Source organism: Coturnix japonica, chromosome 9, assembly GCF_001577835.2.
Source record: "Coturnix japonica isolate 7356 chromosome 9, Coturnix japonica 2.1, whole genome shotgun sequence".
Classification (NCBI taxonomy): domain Eukaryota; kingdom Metazoa; phylum Chordata; class Aves; order Galliformes; family Phasianidae; genus Coturnix; species Coturnix japonica.
This window is the reverse complement of record NC_029524.1, coordinates 5,420,934-5,434,907: the sequence shown is the minus strand read 5'-3', so window position 1 is coordinate 5,434,907 and position 13,974 is coordinate 5,420,934. Positions and strand designations below refer to the sequence as shown.

At 41.3% G+C, this 13,974-nt stretch overlaps 1 protein-coding gene across 1 annotated transcript in view; it reads left to right on the top strand.

Moving 5' to 3' along the window:
• The first annotated feature begins 4,760 nt into the window (after positions 1 to 4,760).
• SLC25A36 (solute carrier family 25 member 36) overlaps positions 4,761 to 13,974 on the top strand; it is a 28,444-nt gene continuing 19,230 nt past the window's right edge. Inside the window, exons 1-2 of the mRNA XM_015871209.1 lie at positions 4,761 to 5,015; positions 12,654 to 12,824. Coding sequence (XP_015726695.1) covers positions 4,975 to 5,015; positions 12,654 to 12,824 — 212 coding nt within the window. The 5' untranslated portion in view covers positions 4,761 to 4,974. The remainder of the gene's footprint in view (positions 5,016 to 12,653; positions 12,825 to 13,974) is intronic.

The window sequence follows — 13,974 nt, the reverse complement described above, 5'->3', positions numbered from 1 at the left end:
AAGAATTAATCACTCTGGGAAGAGTTATTGGAACACTTTATTTTGAGCTGTGATATACTCCCAGCACTCAGATGAGCTTCTATGCCCCTAAATAAATTCTAGAACAGGTGGAGATGACATTTGTTTGATTTGAGGTCCCATAGCTGCTATTAATCAGTCTTCATAATAATGTGAATATGTGCCCAAAGACCATGACACCACAAAGACCAACATAAACTGCTGTGAGCCTTATTCTCCACTCATACCCAGTCTCTTACCAAAAACAAAAAACAACAAAAAAAAAAACCCAAGCCCACACACTCACTGAGGTGCAGTTACCAGCTACAACTGACAACAGCTTCAAGCTTCCTGCTTTTGCTTACTCCATCTGTGCAAAACCTGCACAGCCAAATTTCACCTTATTTAATTAAGCCAGTCATCCTTCCTGTCTGGAAAAATAACCAAGGGATTCTCATTCAGTGATTTAAAGAGTGAGAGTATTCCTGATATTTTAGAAACTTTTCCCATCAGGAAGCATATATGATTCATGGCATTTTCCTTTACCCATCACTCTTAAAGGAAGCTAAAGACAGAAACCCAGGCTTTAGAATTTGTCTGAAACAGAACTGCATGATGGATTCATATTTGAGAGAGCCATATGAGAACTGACTGCACTCAGTGTCTTAATATTCCACTCTGAACTTCAGGTGCTGTTAAAAAGTCACGTCAGGCTCACTTTTTCTCAACCTCAATTTACTCATGGCCTCTGGTCACTCTGCTAATACTGACCTTTAGCTTGAATATTTGTTATACTTTTGACATATTTATAGACAACAATCACATCTTGTCTCAGTCTTTATTTACCCAGCTTAAACAAACCAAATCTTCTGATTGTTTTCTGATACGAGGCCTTCATTTTACAGATAACCTGAGTGATTCTTCTGTAAAACTGATACAGTTTGAACACACTTTCCATGAAAACTGACAGACTAAGCCATAAGAAGTATTCTCTCCAGCTCTCACAAAGGCCATACAATTAACTAATTTTTTTTTCCCCTCTTTTATGTATACGGATGTTCCTACCGCTAACATCCAATTTTCAACAAATAGAGCCTATGCTTCCTCCAGCAAGCATCTCAGGTACTGAAATGATAGGTCTGGTCCTCATTTTCATTTATCATTGTCATGCTGCCTCCTGTTCTTCTTCACTCTTACATGTACCATTGTTGTGCTGTTCCTTGTTTTCACACTCTTACCTTATTTCTATTATTATTTTAAGATAAAGATGCTTGTGTGTCTTCTTGTTTCCTTATTATTCTTCTCTGACCTCTTCTACTGTATCTTCTGGGTATTTCCAAAAAGACTGTCTAAGCTATAAACCAGGTAAGTCCCTGAGCAACAGACATAGAACTGCATGTGTATTCAAGGTACAGGAAAAATAATGCCTCCACAAAGCACAGAGAAACTTTCTTCACTACAGTCTCCATGCTTGCTGTGTAGGCAAAAGATTATTTCTAAAACTATCAACAACCTGCCCAGTGCCTCTAGGTTAAACTTGTGACTTGTCTCATTTTATTACATTAATTGTGAAATAATGTTAATTGTGTATTTTTAAATACAAATTGATAGAAGAACATTAATAAAATCAGAGCATTTGCTTAATTTCTGGAAGTAGACAGCTTTTTGATAGGACAGAGGTCATCAAGATATTGCACTCCACACTGTTACATAAATTCAATTCTGTTGTGTCAAGAGAACAATACAAACATCCTCATCTTACTCATTTCTAGCATGATTACACTTCATGAGCTGAAATACCTGTCTATACATCACCTATAGACATGTTGTAACTTCGTACTAACTCTGGTCCTGAAACAGAGTTTGGGTTACAAGCACTGAAAAACTGCTCCTTTCATAGCCATACTCCTTTTCCACTTCCAACTCAATCCCTCCCAAGACCATGATACTTACTATCTTATTTCTACAGAAATTAAGGGGAATATATCATATAAGCTCAGGATAGCTCCTACCAAACAAGATTACAAGAAGTTCATGATATTTAAAGACTGCACTGTAAAAACAACTTGGTAATTTCTCAAGCCATCTAGGTCGAATTCCTAGAAATATAATAATTAAAAAAGAGAAAATTAAAGTACTGGCCACAGTTTTGAGAATAGTCCACGTTCATTCATGCTTCATACTTCTTAAAGTATTAGGAAGACTAAACAAAGTGAATAAAAACTTCACAGAATGACAGTTGTTGAAGTTGCCAAAGACCCCTGGTGGTCTTCTCATCCAACCCTCCTGCTCAAGCAGGGACACAAAGCAGATTGCCCAGGGCCACATCCAACTTAATTTCATGGACTTCATCTCTGACTATTCATATTTTTAATTCTATGCATCTTATGAGTCCAAAATACAAGCATTTATTTACAATACCTTAAGACATCTCATGTAGTTCTACACGACAAGAGGAGACAAGCAACACAGAGGATAAGGAATTCATTTGAAAAAGGGATAAACATTAGGAAACAGAACTTCCTAAGAACAACAGTAAAGAACAAATACAGCATACTACAACTGCTCTTGGCTGTATGTTCCAGTCACTTCTGTGAAGATCATCTTAATCATCTTAAACACATCAAGTCAGTTTCCTCCAACTTACGAGGCAGTAGCTCAGAGCCAACAAACTGATGACAAGAAGTGTGCAACGTGAACCCTTATGAGAGCATGTCTGGCTCTCTCTGGTACCACTTTATCCCACCTTAAACTGCCAGAACAAATCAGGACAAAAAAGAAACCAACCAGCCAAGTATCAGGAGAGAGAGCTACATTTTTCTATTGCCCTTTTTCTTAAGCACAGAAAGCCATCAGTGAAACATCAGTTTTCTTATCTGAAGACTGCAGGAAGAAAAGTGCAGAGTATGGTACATGAACAGCAGCCACCAAAAAATTAAGAGCTAGGAAATGTAGAAATATATTCTTAAATTTTGATGAAGGTTTTTCTCCTTAATGAAACTTTATTCAGAGTCCTATTATATGCCTTAGTTATTCTCAGCAGATTGGAAAATGAAGTCTAAAGCCCAACAGAACACTCTTCTCTCAGCTTCTAAAGAGTCAAAAGGTAGGACTGACAGGGTTTTGTACACATTGCTCAAATTTTGCAATAAAATTGTGATAAAAGTAATACAAAGACTGCAGATCTCTTGAAAATGAGATCTCATTAAATTTGGACATTTTTATTAGTGTAACTGGGCTCTCATAAGTGACTCCATGTGGCAGTTTCTCTTATCACTTACCTCTCTTGACTGGGATAAGAAGGGAAATGCGCTGTAAGAATCCATATCCAAAGACCACTGGAGATGCAGCCCACTCAGAAAATTCAGCCTAGTCAGGAGAAGAAGAGAAAAAGTACTATGTTAAAGACAGCTCTCAAGAAATGATACAATATTATCTGGAATCAGAGTTCTTCAAACTACTAATAAAAAGCAGAAAAATTTCTAGTTTAATGTTTCAGCAAACTCTATGAGTGTTAGATAAAGTTCATGGCTCCCAGATTAGGCGCTCACCTATACAGAGATGGAACAAAAGGTCTTTGTCAAACTGCAAATTTTATTATTTTTATATTTATTTATATAAATTTATCTATTTATTGTTTATATAAATATTATTTTTATTTATTTTTATTTATATTTTATTTAATATTTATTTATTTTATTCTTTTTAATTTCTTTGCAGTTCAGAAGAACAGGTGCTCACAGGATGGTAGAAAGTCCATTTTCTCTTCCCATTTAAGCCATTGAGGGAATTGGATCAAAAAATGGACTTAAGACCTCAGAAAAAGTACTTTGCATAAGACCATTTCTCATTCTGCGTTCTCAAATACTCTTAAATTATTTTAACAGCTCTAATTAAGCCAAGTGTATTTATTTCAGCTTGTGTAACTCCTTTGGCCAAGCTACACATGACCCTTCCTCAAGTTTTAAATCTTAATAAACAGAGTGCACAGTTATGTATGCATACAGTAGTTTTCTAAGTGTTATATCAGTGCGTATTTTTGGAACAATTGATTTTCAGTGTGTTATTTCAACTCTCACTGATCTGTTTACTAGTTTCAAAGAGACACCATGTGAAATCCCAATGCAGAAACTAAACTCACTGCTCTACTTTTGTTCCAGCTCACTCCAACTACTGGCCCTCACCTGAGCACCACATCTTATACTTCTCCAGCTCTCCTCCCACCCAGCCTCCTCCTGCGCTATCACTATTCTTCCTAAGCTTTGCACTATATTTCTCCCTTCTTCGTGTCTCCCACAGCAGCTCATCATCTCACCGGAGCTGTGCTTTATTCCTATAGTTACAAAAGAACTGCTTCAGAATGCAGGCTGTTTGGTAGCTGTCTTTTAACTCCACTTTATATTAATATACAACACGAATACATACTACTATCAATATATACTAAAACAACTAACAACCCTTTGTTTTGCTTACAAGTGTGACTGTAAAACTGGACCAAAAAAAAAAAAAGAGTAAAGGCAATAACAATTGCCATTCAGAAAGCAATCTCGTGTGTGACATTAAGAATCCTGCTTGGGTACTTTTAGCACATGGGAACGTAGGGCTCGTACAGAGAACAGAGACCTACACGACATAGATGCAGAGCACCAGCTCCACACCACAGGTTGCATTACCTCAGTAAAATCATTAACAGCCTCCGCGCCGTTCTTATGTAAGAAGAAAGGTGGCGTCACACTTCTCCATCCAATAAAAGCCTCTGTTTACTCGGGCCTTATTGCATATTCATACGGAAGTGTTTCCATACCCGGTGCCGTGCGGGGGGTGGAGCGAGCCGTCCCGCCACGCCCCGGTTGCGCGGCCGCTGCAGGAAGCCGTGGGGTTACGGTGCGTGTTGGTGCGGAGCCTGCCCGGAGCCGGCGGGGCGTGGGGCGGAAGCGCCCGGCAGCGCTCCTTGCCGCCTGGGTTCGGGCGACGAGGATGAGCCAGAGAGACACCTTGGTGCATCTTTTCGCCGGCGGGTAGGTGAAGCCGCCGCCGCCCCGCGCTGGGGGAGCTTCGGCACCGGGCCCTGCGGCGGAGCGGGCGCTCGCTCCGTCCCCGTGTGGTTACGTTGGGTTGTGCCGCGCTGGGGCGTGGAACGGGGCCCGCCGTGAGGGCGCTGAGGCGAGGAGCGCAGGCCGCGTTGAGGCCCGCCCGGTGCCGCTTCCCGCCCGCTGCCCTCAGGCCTTTCCGGGCCTCCTTGGGCCGGGGATGCGCGGCCGGGCCCCGATGGGGCAGCGACAGAACCGGCGGCTCTTACACCGCAGGTATGTGGGACCTGCGGGCCTTGGGCTGCGGCGACAACGGCGTCTGGCTGCACGTGGGCCCTGGTGGAGCTGCGGGTGAGGCTGCCACACAACCTGCGTGTTTCCTCCAGAAGTTTCTTCTTTCCTTGGCGAGATGAATAGAACCTTCTGTGCCTGGAGCTGTCCCAGACACCTGAAGGTGCCTGTCTTCTCAGCGTTCTACAAAGGCTGATAACTTCGGGATCAAGTGTTACTTGAATGCATTTCAGCACTTGTGTGTGCTGCTTTTAGGTGGGGGACTCCTTGTTGTCTTGCAGCTTGTAGCATCTGTGTATGAAGACAAGTAATTGAAGGGAAGAGTACAGTGAAAAGTAAATATGTGGCCCTTATAGCCCTGCTTAGGTTTGATGTAACTGCCAGGTAACTGTAGGTGTGTTGTAAAGTTTTGTAGTGCCCAGTTACGCTGCCTGTGTTTCCTTAAGGGTGGGCTGGGATCAACACCTGCCTTCCTGTTTGCTGTAGCAATAGGTCTGTATTTGGGCTGTGTGGCAGTGGGGGAAGAGGCAGAACGAAGAACATAATTTATGACTGAGTGAACTTGAAGCTTGGATTTGTGCTGCTCCTTTACAAAATGGTGCCTGTGACTGGAGTGTTTGAGGTGGAAGGCTGTACTGTTTTCTGTGAGCAGGTCTGGGTAGCCTGACTATGTGTGAGTATATGCCTTCCTGGCTTCCAATATTACACAGCCAGTTTAGTGCTTATGCAGGTTCTCTTCCCCTGCAAATTCTGGCCATCTAAGAGGAGGGGGATTATACACCAACAGGCCTGAGATGTGGTGCTCTGTACCTCTTTCTTCAGAGTTCACATACAGGAAAACAGTAGCTTAAACTACATTCAGCAAAAGGCAGATTAGTAAGGAACAGCCCATGATGATTGAGACTGTGTCCCAACATGTAATCTTAAGACTGAAGTGAAGATTGCTGAGCTCGGTGAGGTTGTTCTTTTTTTTATGGAAGGTCTGATCTGCAGGTAGCTGGCAGCCAGTTGGGTCAAGGGTAACATTGTGAGGAAAGGGCTGACTTTTCCTCATGTGGAAGCCGCATGTTTCCTGTAATCACAGCTCAGCAAAACAGCGTCTATTTGGTCACATTTAGCAGCAGGAAAGTTATTCGGGTCATCACGTGATTTCTCTGCTAGCATGGTAGACTGTAGATCTCTTGACCTATCCTTAGTCTTCAGCAAAACTTAAAAATGAAGATGATGTAGTTTTCAGTAGGGCTTGTTTGAAAACAACGTGTTTGTCTCAACCTGCTGACCCTTTTTGCTAAAAACAAAAAAAGTTTTGTTGAACACTAAGTCTTCAGTTCCCATTTTCTTTGAGACTAAATGATGACATTGCTGATTCTGTAATGCAGGCGGGGCTACTGTGGGATTTTTCTGTAGCTGCCTGGTTTGCTTCATGATGATTCAACAACAGCTGTCAAACTGTGCTGCTTCTGGGGAATTACCAGTTCATGTCGGAAGTTGAAGCTTCATTTCTAATAATCCCTCCTCCATCCTTCCTTTCCTCCTGTCTGTGCATCCTTTCCAACAAGTTTGAGCAATTTTGCTGTTAGTTTCGTTTTTGAGAATCCCATCTTCATATCTATGCACCGACTGTAAGGATGCCCAGTGTTTTACAATAGAAGTTTTATGTCTAAAAAGTAATTCACTGCTCGTTGTGAGTATCAGTTCTAACATCACCAGTAAATTGAAGTGGTGAACTTCTCTCTGTTCAGTGATTTGGCTGGACTAGTTCAGGCATCAGCCAGTATTTCATATACTATTACTTGTATATTTTTTGTGGCCACTTATCTCCTGTTTTGGCATGATGTACTTAGTTGTCAGGATCTGTGTGCAAATACCATGTAGTTACCACTGAGAACCTTTTGCTAACTGCATCTTGTCCTTGTGGGATTGGGAACTAGATTAATTGCCTGTAATGTTGGATCCCGATACAAAATGATACTTCAGGTGAAGCTTGACTTTTATCTGAGGACTCTGTACTCAGATTGCTCAGAACTCAATCTCCCTCATCTTTTTCATGTATCAAACTGTTGATGTTTTCTTCATATTGTCTGTTGTAACCATTGGCATTATAGGCAACACATTGACCAGGTAGATTCAGGTGGAAAATGAGCTTTTGGCATCCGGATGCTGACCACCAAAATCATTCCCAGGTTTTCTTAGTTTCTAGAAATCTTATGACAATAAGTCCACATATGACAAACTTCCATCAGAGCATGGGACCTTGTCCATGGCCCTATTTCCTCAGCAAATGCAGGACCATTTCAGGTTGGAGATGGACAGCTGCTTTTCTGCGTTCAGGACTGAACAGTCAAAGGTTTACTTCTGAGATTTCTTTATTTCTGTTGTTTCTTCAGTAGATCGGGCAGGTTTCTGATCTATTTTGTGATTAACTATGGGGAGGAATCTCTATTTGTCTTGATAGAACTTTAATTTGAATCACTCTGAAGTTTTTACCAAATCTCTGTGGTGGTAGAAACAGACAATTTAAATACTATATTGAAGATTAAGTCTAAATTTTTTAGAAAGAGTAGGTGCTACACATCTGAAATCCTTTTTTTCCCTCAGTTTAAGAAGATATTAATAGCTGAGCAGGTAGAGCGGTGATAAGGATGTCTGCTGCCTTTCAGAAGTAGTCACTTGAGCTATAATGGAGTTCCCAGGTCACCTAGTAACCTTCTTCCTTGAAGTACTTTCGTTCCTGGCCTGACCCCAAGTGTCTTTCAGAACTGGTTCTTCCTGTTGTAAGGCACAGTGCAAGATTTAGTTCCTTCCTGCGCCTACTTGAGCTTATTTTTATATTCAGATACTCTTCTGCAGGGGGGGGGAAGTAAGCAATTCCTACTTAAGGGGTTGGGTAGCTTGGATTTTGCTCTCTGAGGTGACCAAAATGCATAAAAATGACTATATTTGAAAAAGTGTGAAGCTGATGAGCTTCTCACATTTCCCTGTAAGTTGATTGATGTTTTCAGCTGTTCTTTACTTGATGCGGCAGCCGTGTTGTATTTATTTGCCCTGGCTCCTAATTGAATCTGCGCCTTGTGTTAGTGTTTGTTTTGGATAATGGAAGCCAGTGATGCTTTTTCATTTGTGTTATTTTTTCCAATTCTCATTTGTAGGTTTTGGTACGTCAGCACATTAAGGGAACTTCATTATTGCACTTACTTAGAAACGGCAAGTTTGATGATTACTTTTAGTTAATGGATGTTAACTTAAAACTTACTTTTGAAACCCTGGCAAAAATGTATTAGCAGTGAATTAAGGGGCTGGGGTGCTCCTAGCCAATATAGTAAGGCTAGAGATAGAAAGGTAAATAATATACAAGTTTAAAAGTGTAATAGCAGGGAAACCATGACACCTGTGTGTTAATGAGTTGCATTCTTGCTGTTTCTGAAAACTCTACTTAGTCAAGGCCTTAAATTGTCTTGAGAGTGGGATAGGTGAGCTTACTGTCCAGATCTGCAAGTTACCTGTAACTGATTTTCACATCAACAACTGTGCTGCAAGGCAGGTCTGTGAAAATGCTGATATTGCTGAAGTTATTCGAAGCGATGAAGGCTTCAGGAGCTCTGTTTGTAGGTGGCTTGTTTGTTTCTGACAGTTTTGTGCTTGTTTTCCTTACTATGTCGCTTGTCAGTATTTGTGTGGAACTTTCATTTTCATACAGGAAAGAGAAGCAGCTGGTAAAATAAGTGAATGAATGTAGATGCAAGATAACAGGGTCAGGGGTTATCTTGGAGTCTGAGGCTGTGGTTGCAAACACTGTAAAAGGTGAGGTCAGGCCTATGTGGTTGCACCTTGTGTTTGTATAGAACACATAATTATCTAAAGGAATAGAAGTTGGGTATTCTATATAGGTGTAGTTACAAGTATAGATGAGCTGACGGGGTGGGAACATCTGAAGGGGCATTTGTAGTCAGTCCAGTGGCTGAAGTGTTGAGATCCTCATCTGTAACAGACCTGTCTCTGCTTTTACTGCAGGGTATAAAGTAGCAGCAGAACAGCAGCAGTTCTGGACAAGGGTGGTGACTCCTAAGCAGATACCCTCAACCTGCAGTAATAAAAGGTTCCTGACCAGCTGTCTCTGAAAGTAAAACCTGGGATTTGAATTCTGAATGGGATTAGATTTTGAAGCACATGCACGTTTATTTCCTTGCATATTCTCACAAATAATACAGGAAGATTTGAAATGAATGGCTGAGTCTGTGTCCTGGCTGCATCCCTGTCAGTAAGTGCCCTGCTTTGCATTCAGGAGGAGAATAAATCTGATTATTTTCTAACTGTAGAGAAATGATTTTTTTCTGAACTCTTCACCTCCTGGACTTGTGTTAAGCCATAAATTGAGAAGGAAAAGAAGCCCCTAGAAAGCTGGAGATGTGGCTGGCTGTTCCTGGACTGCCAGTCTGGGGCACAGAGCAGTAGCTGTCTCTCTATTCTTAGTGCTATATTAAGTTAACAAGGCTGGAAACGTATTTCTATGTAAAATACTGCAGTGGCAGAACAGCAGGCATGCTTCTGAATAGTCAGTTATTTTTGTAGGTCACATAGTTACTGAATTGCCTCTCTTGATTTAACTACGAACTGTTTATTGAAGTTTCTCATGAACAGATTTATTTATTTTTTTCAAGCCTTATAGTTCAAGTGAGCAATGTAAGTCAGCGAACTTCCTGGATAGCATGTCCAGTTAGTGGTTTGGTTCTGAGTTGGATCTTGTTACTACGAAGCAAAGCCTTAACATTTGGGGAGTTTTTCCTTCGTTTTTACATGTCAGATGCCTTCTCTTTTGTACAGGGATTTTTGAGGGCTGGGAGGATGAAGTATTACATTTTGACAGAAGGAGAGATTTGGGTTTTGGAGATATGTTTGTGAGTGATACAGAGCCATGCAGCACTATGAAGAATTTCTCTTTTCATTTCTTTCTCGTTTGTAAGTGGCAATTTGGCATCTTGAAAATGGGAAGAGAGGAGCTTTTGAATCCTGGCTATCAATAGCTAGTGGAAAAAGTTCTGCTATGACATCTTAAACTGCTCAATGAGAGAAAACCAACACACCAGTAAGAAGCAATGCCAAGTGCTGATTATTTGATATCATGACCTGAAAGGCAGGTAAAGGGTGCCTAGCTCTTAAAAGGAGGCAAGTGTTGGGCTGCTTCTCTTACAATGTGTATAAAATTGAACAGGCTGCCAGCTGCCCTTACAGTAGGTGGTTGTCACAGAGCGCTGTTTGCTGTAAGCAAACTTGGAAGGAATGAGCTCTACGAAGGTTTGTGTCTGTCCCATTCCCTAGCTGCCTGTTATTCCATTGCTGAGGGAAATCTGACCAGTGCTATTGCAGCCAGGCATCCATCCCTTGTGGTGGTTTGGTGTGGGGCAGGGGAGCATGCAAAATGCAGCCTCTGGGATGGTGTTAATCTTCAACTTGAGAAAAATTTTCCAGTGTGGAGCAGTGGTGGAGCTAGCAGCATTAAAGGCTCCAAATGCCAAGCCCTGCTGATGAATGATGCCTGACTTTTCACCTGCTCATTCCTTCCCCGTTCCTTAGTATTTATCTCATTACATACCGTGCACTTTTTCTTGCTGTTGCTTGAAAGTAAGTCCTACTGTAACCTGCCCAAAATGAAATGCAGAAAGATCTGAAGTGGAAGCAGATCCTGAGGGATCAGAAACAGAGGGACTGCAAGAAATGAAATAAACTCTGAAGGCAGCTTCCTGCATTGCCTGCACATGCCCGTGGCCATACAGCACTTGCTGCTGTTGAGTAGTAGAGCAGCAGTATTAGAGCAGCTTGCTGTCTGCATTGAAGATGGGCTTGTTGGTATCATTGTTCCATCAAGCTATCTTGAGGGCTTTCCTATCTGTGACTCTTTTGTTATTGCAGGTTATAAATCCCACCATGTTATGGCTTTCTGCTGCTCACAACACTGGCTAAAATGAATTTTTGCACACCCAGTCTGTGTCTTATTTTATAGCTGTATTTGTAGCTTAACGTTATTAGAGTAGGCAAGTAAAATGCTTATTCAGAGATGCTGTTCTAAAAGCTGTATCAGTCTTACTGCTTCTGTACAGTACCCTGGGAAACTGGATACCATTTTCATGTGTAAATGCTTTATTTCAAGCTGACAAACTTTGATTCCCTCAATTCAAATGTATAAGAGGGTAAACTTCAGTTTAATGTTGGAGTTAGAGCTAGGAAAAGGTGTGTCTGGGCTCTAGCTGTAGGCAAGCTTGGTAATGGTAATATTTTGGTATATATTTGGTAATATGGTAATAATTTTGATATTTAATTTTAAATATTTAGTAATATTAGATATTTAATGTTTGGTAATATGATGATAATTTTAAGAATGGTGTTTGGTGAAGTTGAGAGAATTCTGGACTTTGCAAAGGTTCGAGCCGAGCTCTTCTTTTTGTAGCAGTTGTACAAAGAATTTGGAGTTAACTTTGGAATGAAACTTTGTGGATTTGACATTCTTCTCTCACAGGTTGTATATCATGGTTAAACAGGAGTGTACTTATTAATAATTAGCTTATGATCAAGTGCCTGAGAAATCCTCTGAGCAAAGCTGCTGAACGGCAGCGTGTTCTTGGCTGCACTCTGCTCTAGCAGAATGGGGAGGACTCCTTTGCTAGTGTAAGTCACGCACATTTGTTTAGCTTTCTTACACTAATGAGGGGCAGACTTTTATCTTCCCACATTCAGCTCTATAGCACTGTGTACTTGGGATCCAGTGTTCATGCTATAATGGGCAGAGCTCAGGAAATACTCAGTGAATCATTACTTTGATGGTACTGTGCACGAAATGCAAAGGGGGTTTGTTGGTTCTAACTAAATAGCCACAGTACAGTTTTTACTGGCTTTCCAAAGAATGATGGGCGTAGCTCTGTGTGCATGCTGCACAAATTGTGCTCTACCCTTAAGGATTTTTGGCATCTCCTTTGTGGCCAGGAGCACACTGAACATTCAAAAAAAAAAAAAAAAAAAAAAGTAGTTAAAATTTACTTGAAGAAGTTAAACATTTGAAATGCTGAGCTACTTTCCAGAATGGATTTGAACAGCATGTGCTGAAGACAGTGCACCTTCACCACTTGGGGACACTTTCTTTTTGCCTGTTAAAATTTTCACCACATGTTGAAGGATTAATGAATTAACAGTTTGCTTGTCGTCAAGGACAAGTAATGACACCATTCTCATGCATACAGCAGTTACTTCTTCACTTTTTATAGTTTCTCTCTGCTCAGTGTAACGTTACAGTGTTTTTCATTTTCTTTGCAGTTTAAAAAGTGGTGATCCTGTTTCTCTTTGCAGGTGTGGAGGTACTGTTGGTGCAATTCTGACATGTCCACTGGAAGTTGTGAAAACTCGGTTGCAGTCCTCTTCTGTGACTTTGTACATCTCTGAAGTTCATCTCAACACTGTGAATGGTGCTAGTGTAAATCGAGTAACTAGAGTTTCTCCTGGACCTCTCCATTGTTTGAAGTGAGTGTACACGTTACAGCTGTTTGATTTGATTTTGGGACCAGAGGGGGGATGCATGTTAGACAGATAGACAAATCTGTGTGAAAGGCAGACTTCTGTGTCTGTTATGTCACATTCAGATTTCCTATACTTTGCCATTTAACTGTAAATTTCACATTCTAGTTTTCCAAGTGTCTTTCATGTTCAAGTCTGTACCTTGAATTATCTAAAACATGCATACCTTGTGGAATTCATAACCCCAAACTACATGCCCCAGAAACTCGGTGGGAGCACTCTTTAACACTTAAAATTAGAACAGGTTGGTTGTAAGGAACTTAGGATCACTCAGTCCAACTGTCTGACCACTTCAAGGCTAAACAAAAGTTGATGTTATTGAGGGCAACTGAACACTGACAGGCGTAGAACATCGTCACAGCTCTAGGAAGCCTGTTCCAGTGTTTGGCCATCCTCACAGTGAAGGAGTTTCTCCTACATCCAGTCTGATCTCATCCCTGGCACAGCTCTTAACCATTCCCAGCACATTTTCAGGATCAAAGCCTCTCTCTGCTTCCGCAGGGAGCTGCAGAGAGCAATGAGATCACCAACAGACCTCCTTGCCTCTAGACCAGACAATCCCAGACTCTTCTCATAGGATACACCTTCCAGCCCTGTTACCAGCTTTGTTGCCCTCCTCTGGATGCTTTCAAGTATCTTAACATCCTTTTCATATTGTGGAGCCCAGAACTGTACACAGTATTCAAGGCAAGGCCTCTCCAATGCTCATGGAGAGAACTGCTTCTTTTAAATGTATTGTAATGCATTGAATGCATTCTTTTGGTGTATTTAATGTACTCCAAAATGCAGTTTGCCCTCTTGGCTGTCAGGGCTTATGTAGAACCTGCTGTCAGCCATCACTCCCAGATCCTTTCTTGCTGATCTGCTCTCCAGCCGCTTGTTTACAGGTTTTTACCTGCTTCTGGCATTGTTCTTCCCAGGTGCAGAAGCCTGTGTTTTCCTTTAATTTCATACTACTGATCATCCAACTCTCCAGTCTACATAGGTCCCTTACATAGAAGTCCAATTAGGTGCTGGACTGTTTGTTAATACTGTATTTTTTTTAACCTGGTTTGTGTCCAGATCCTGAATATCAGTGAAAAGAGAGACAAAAAGC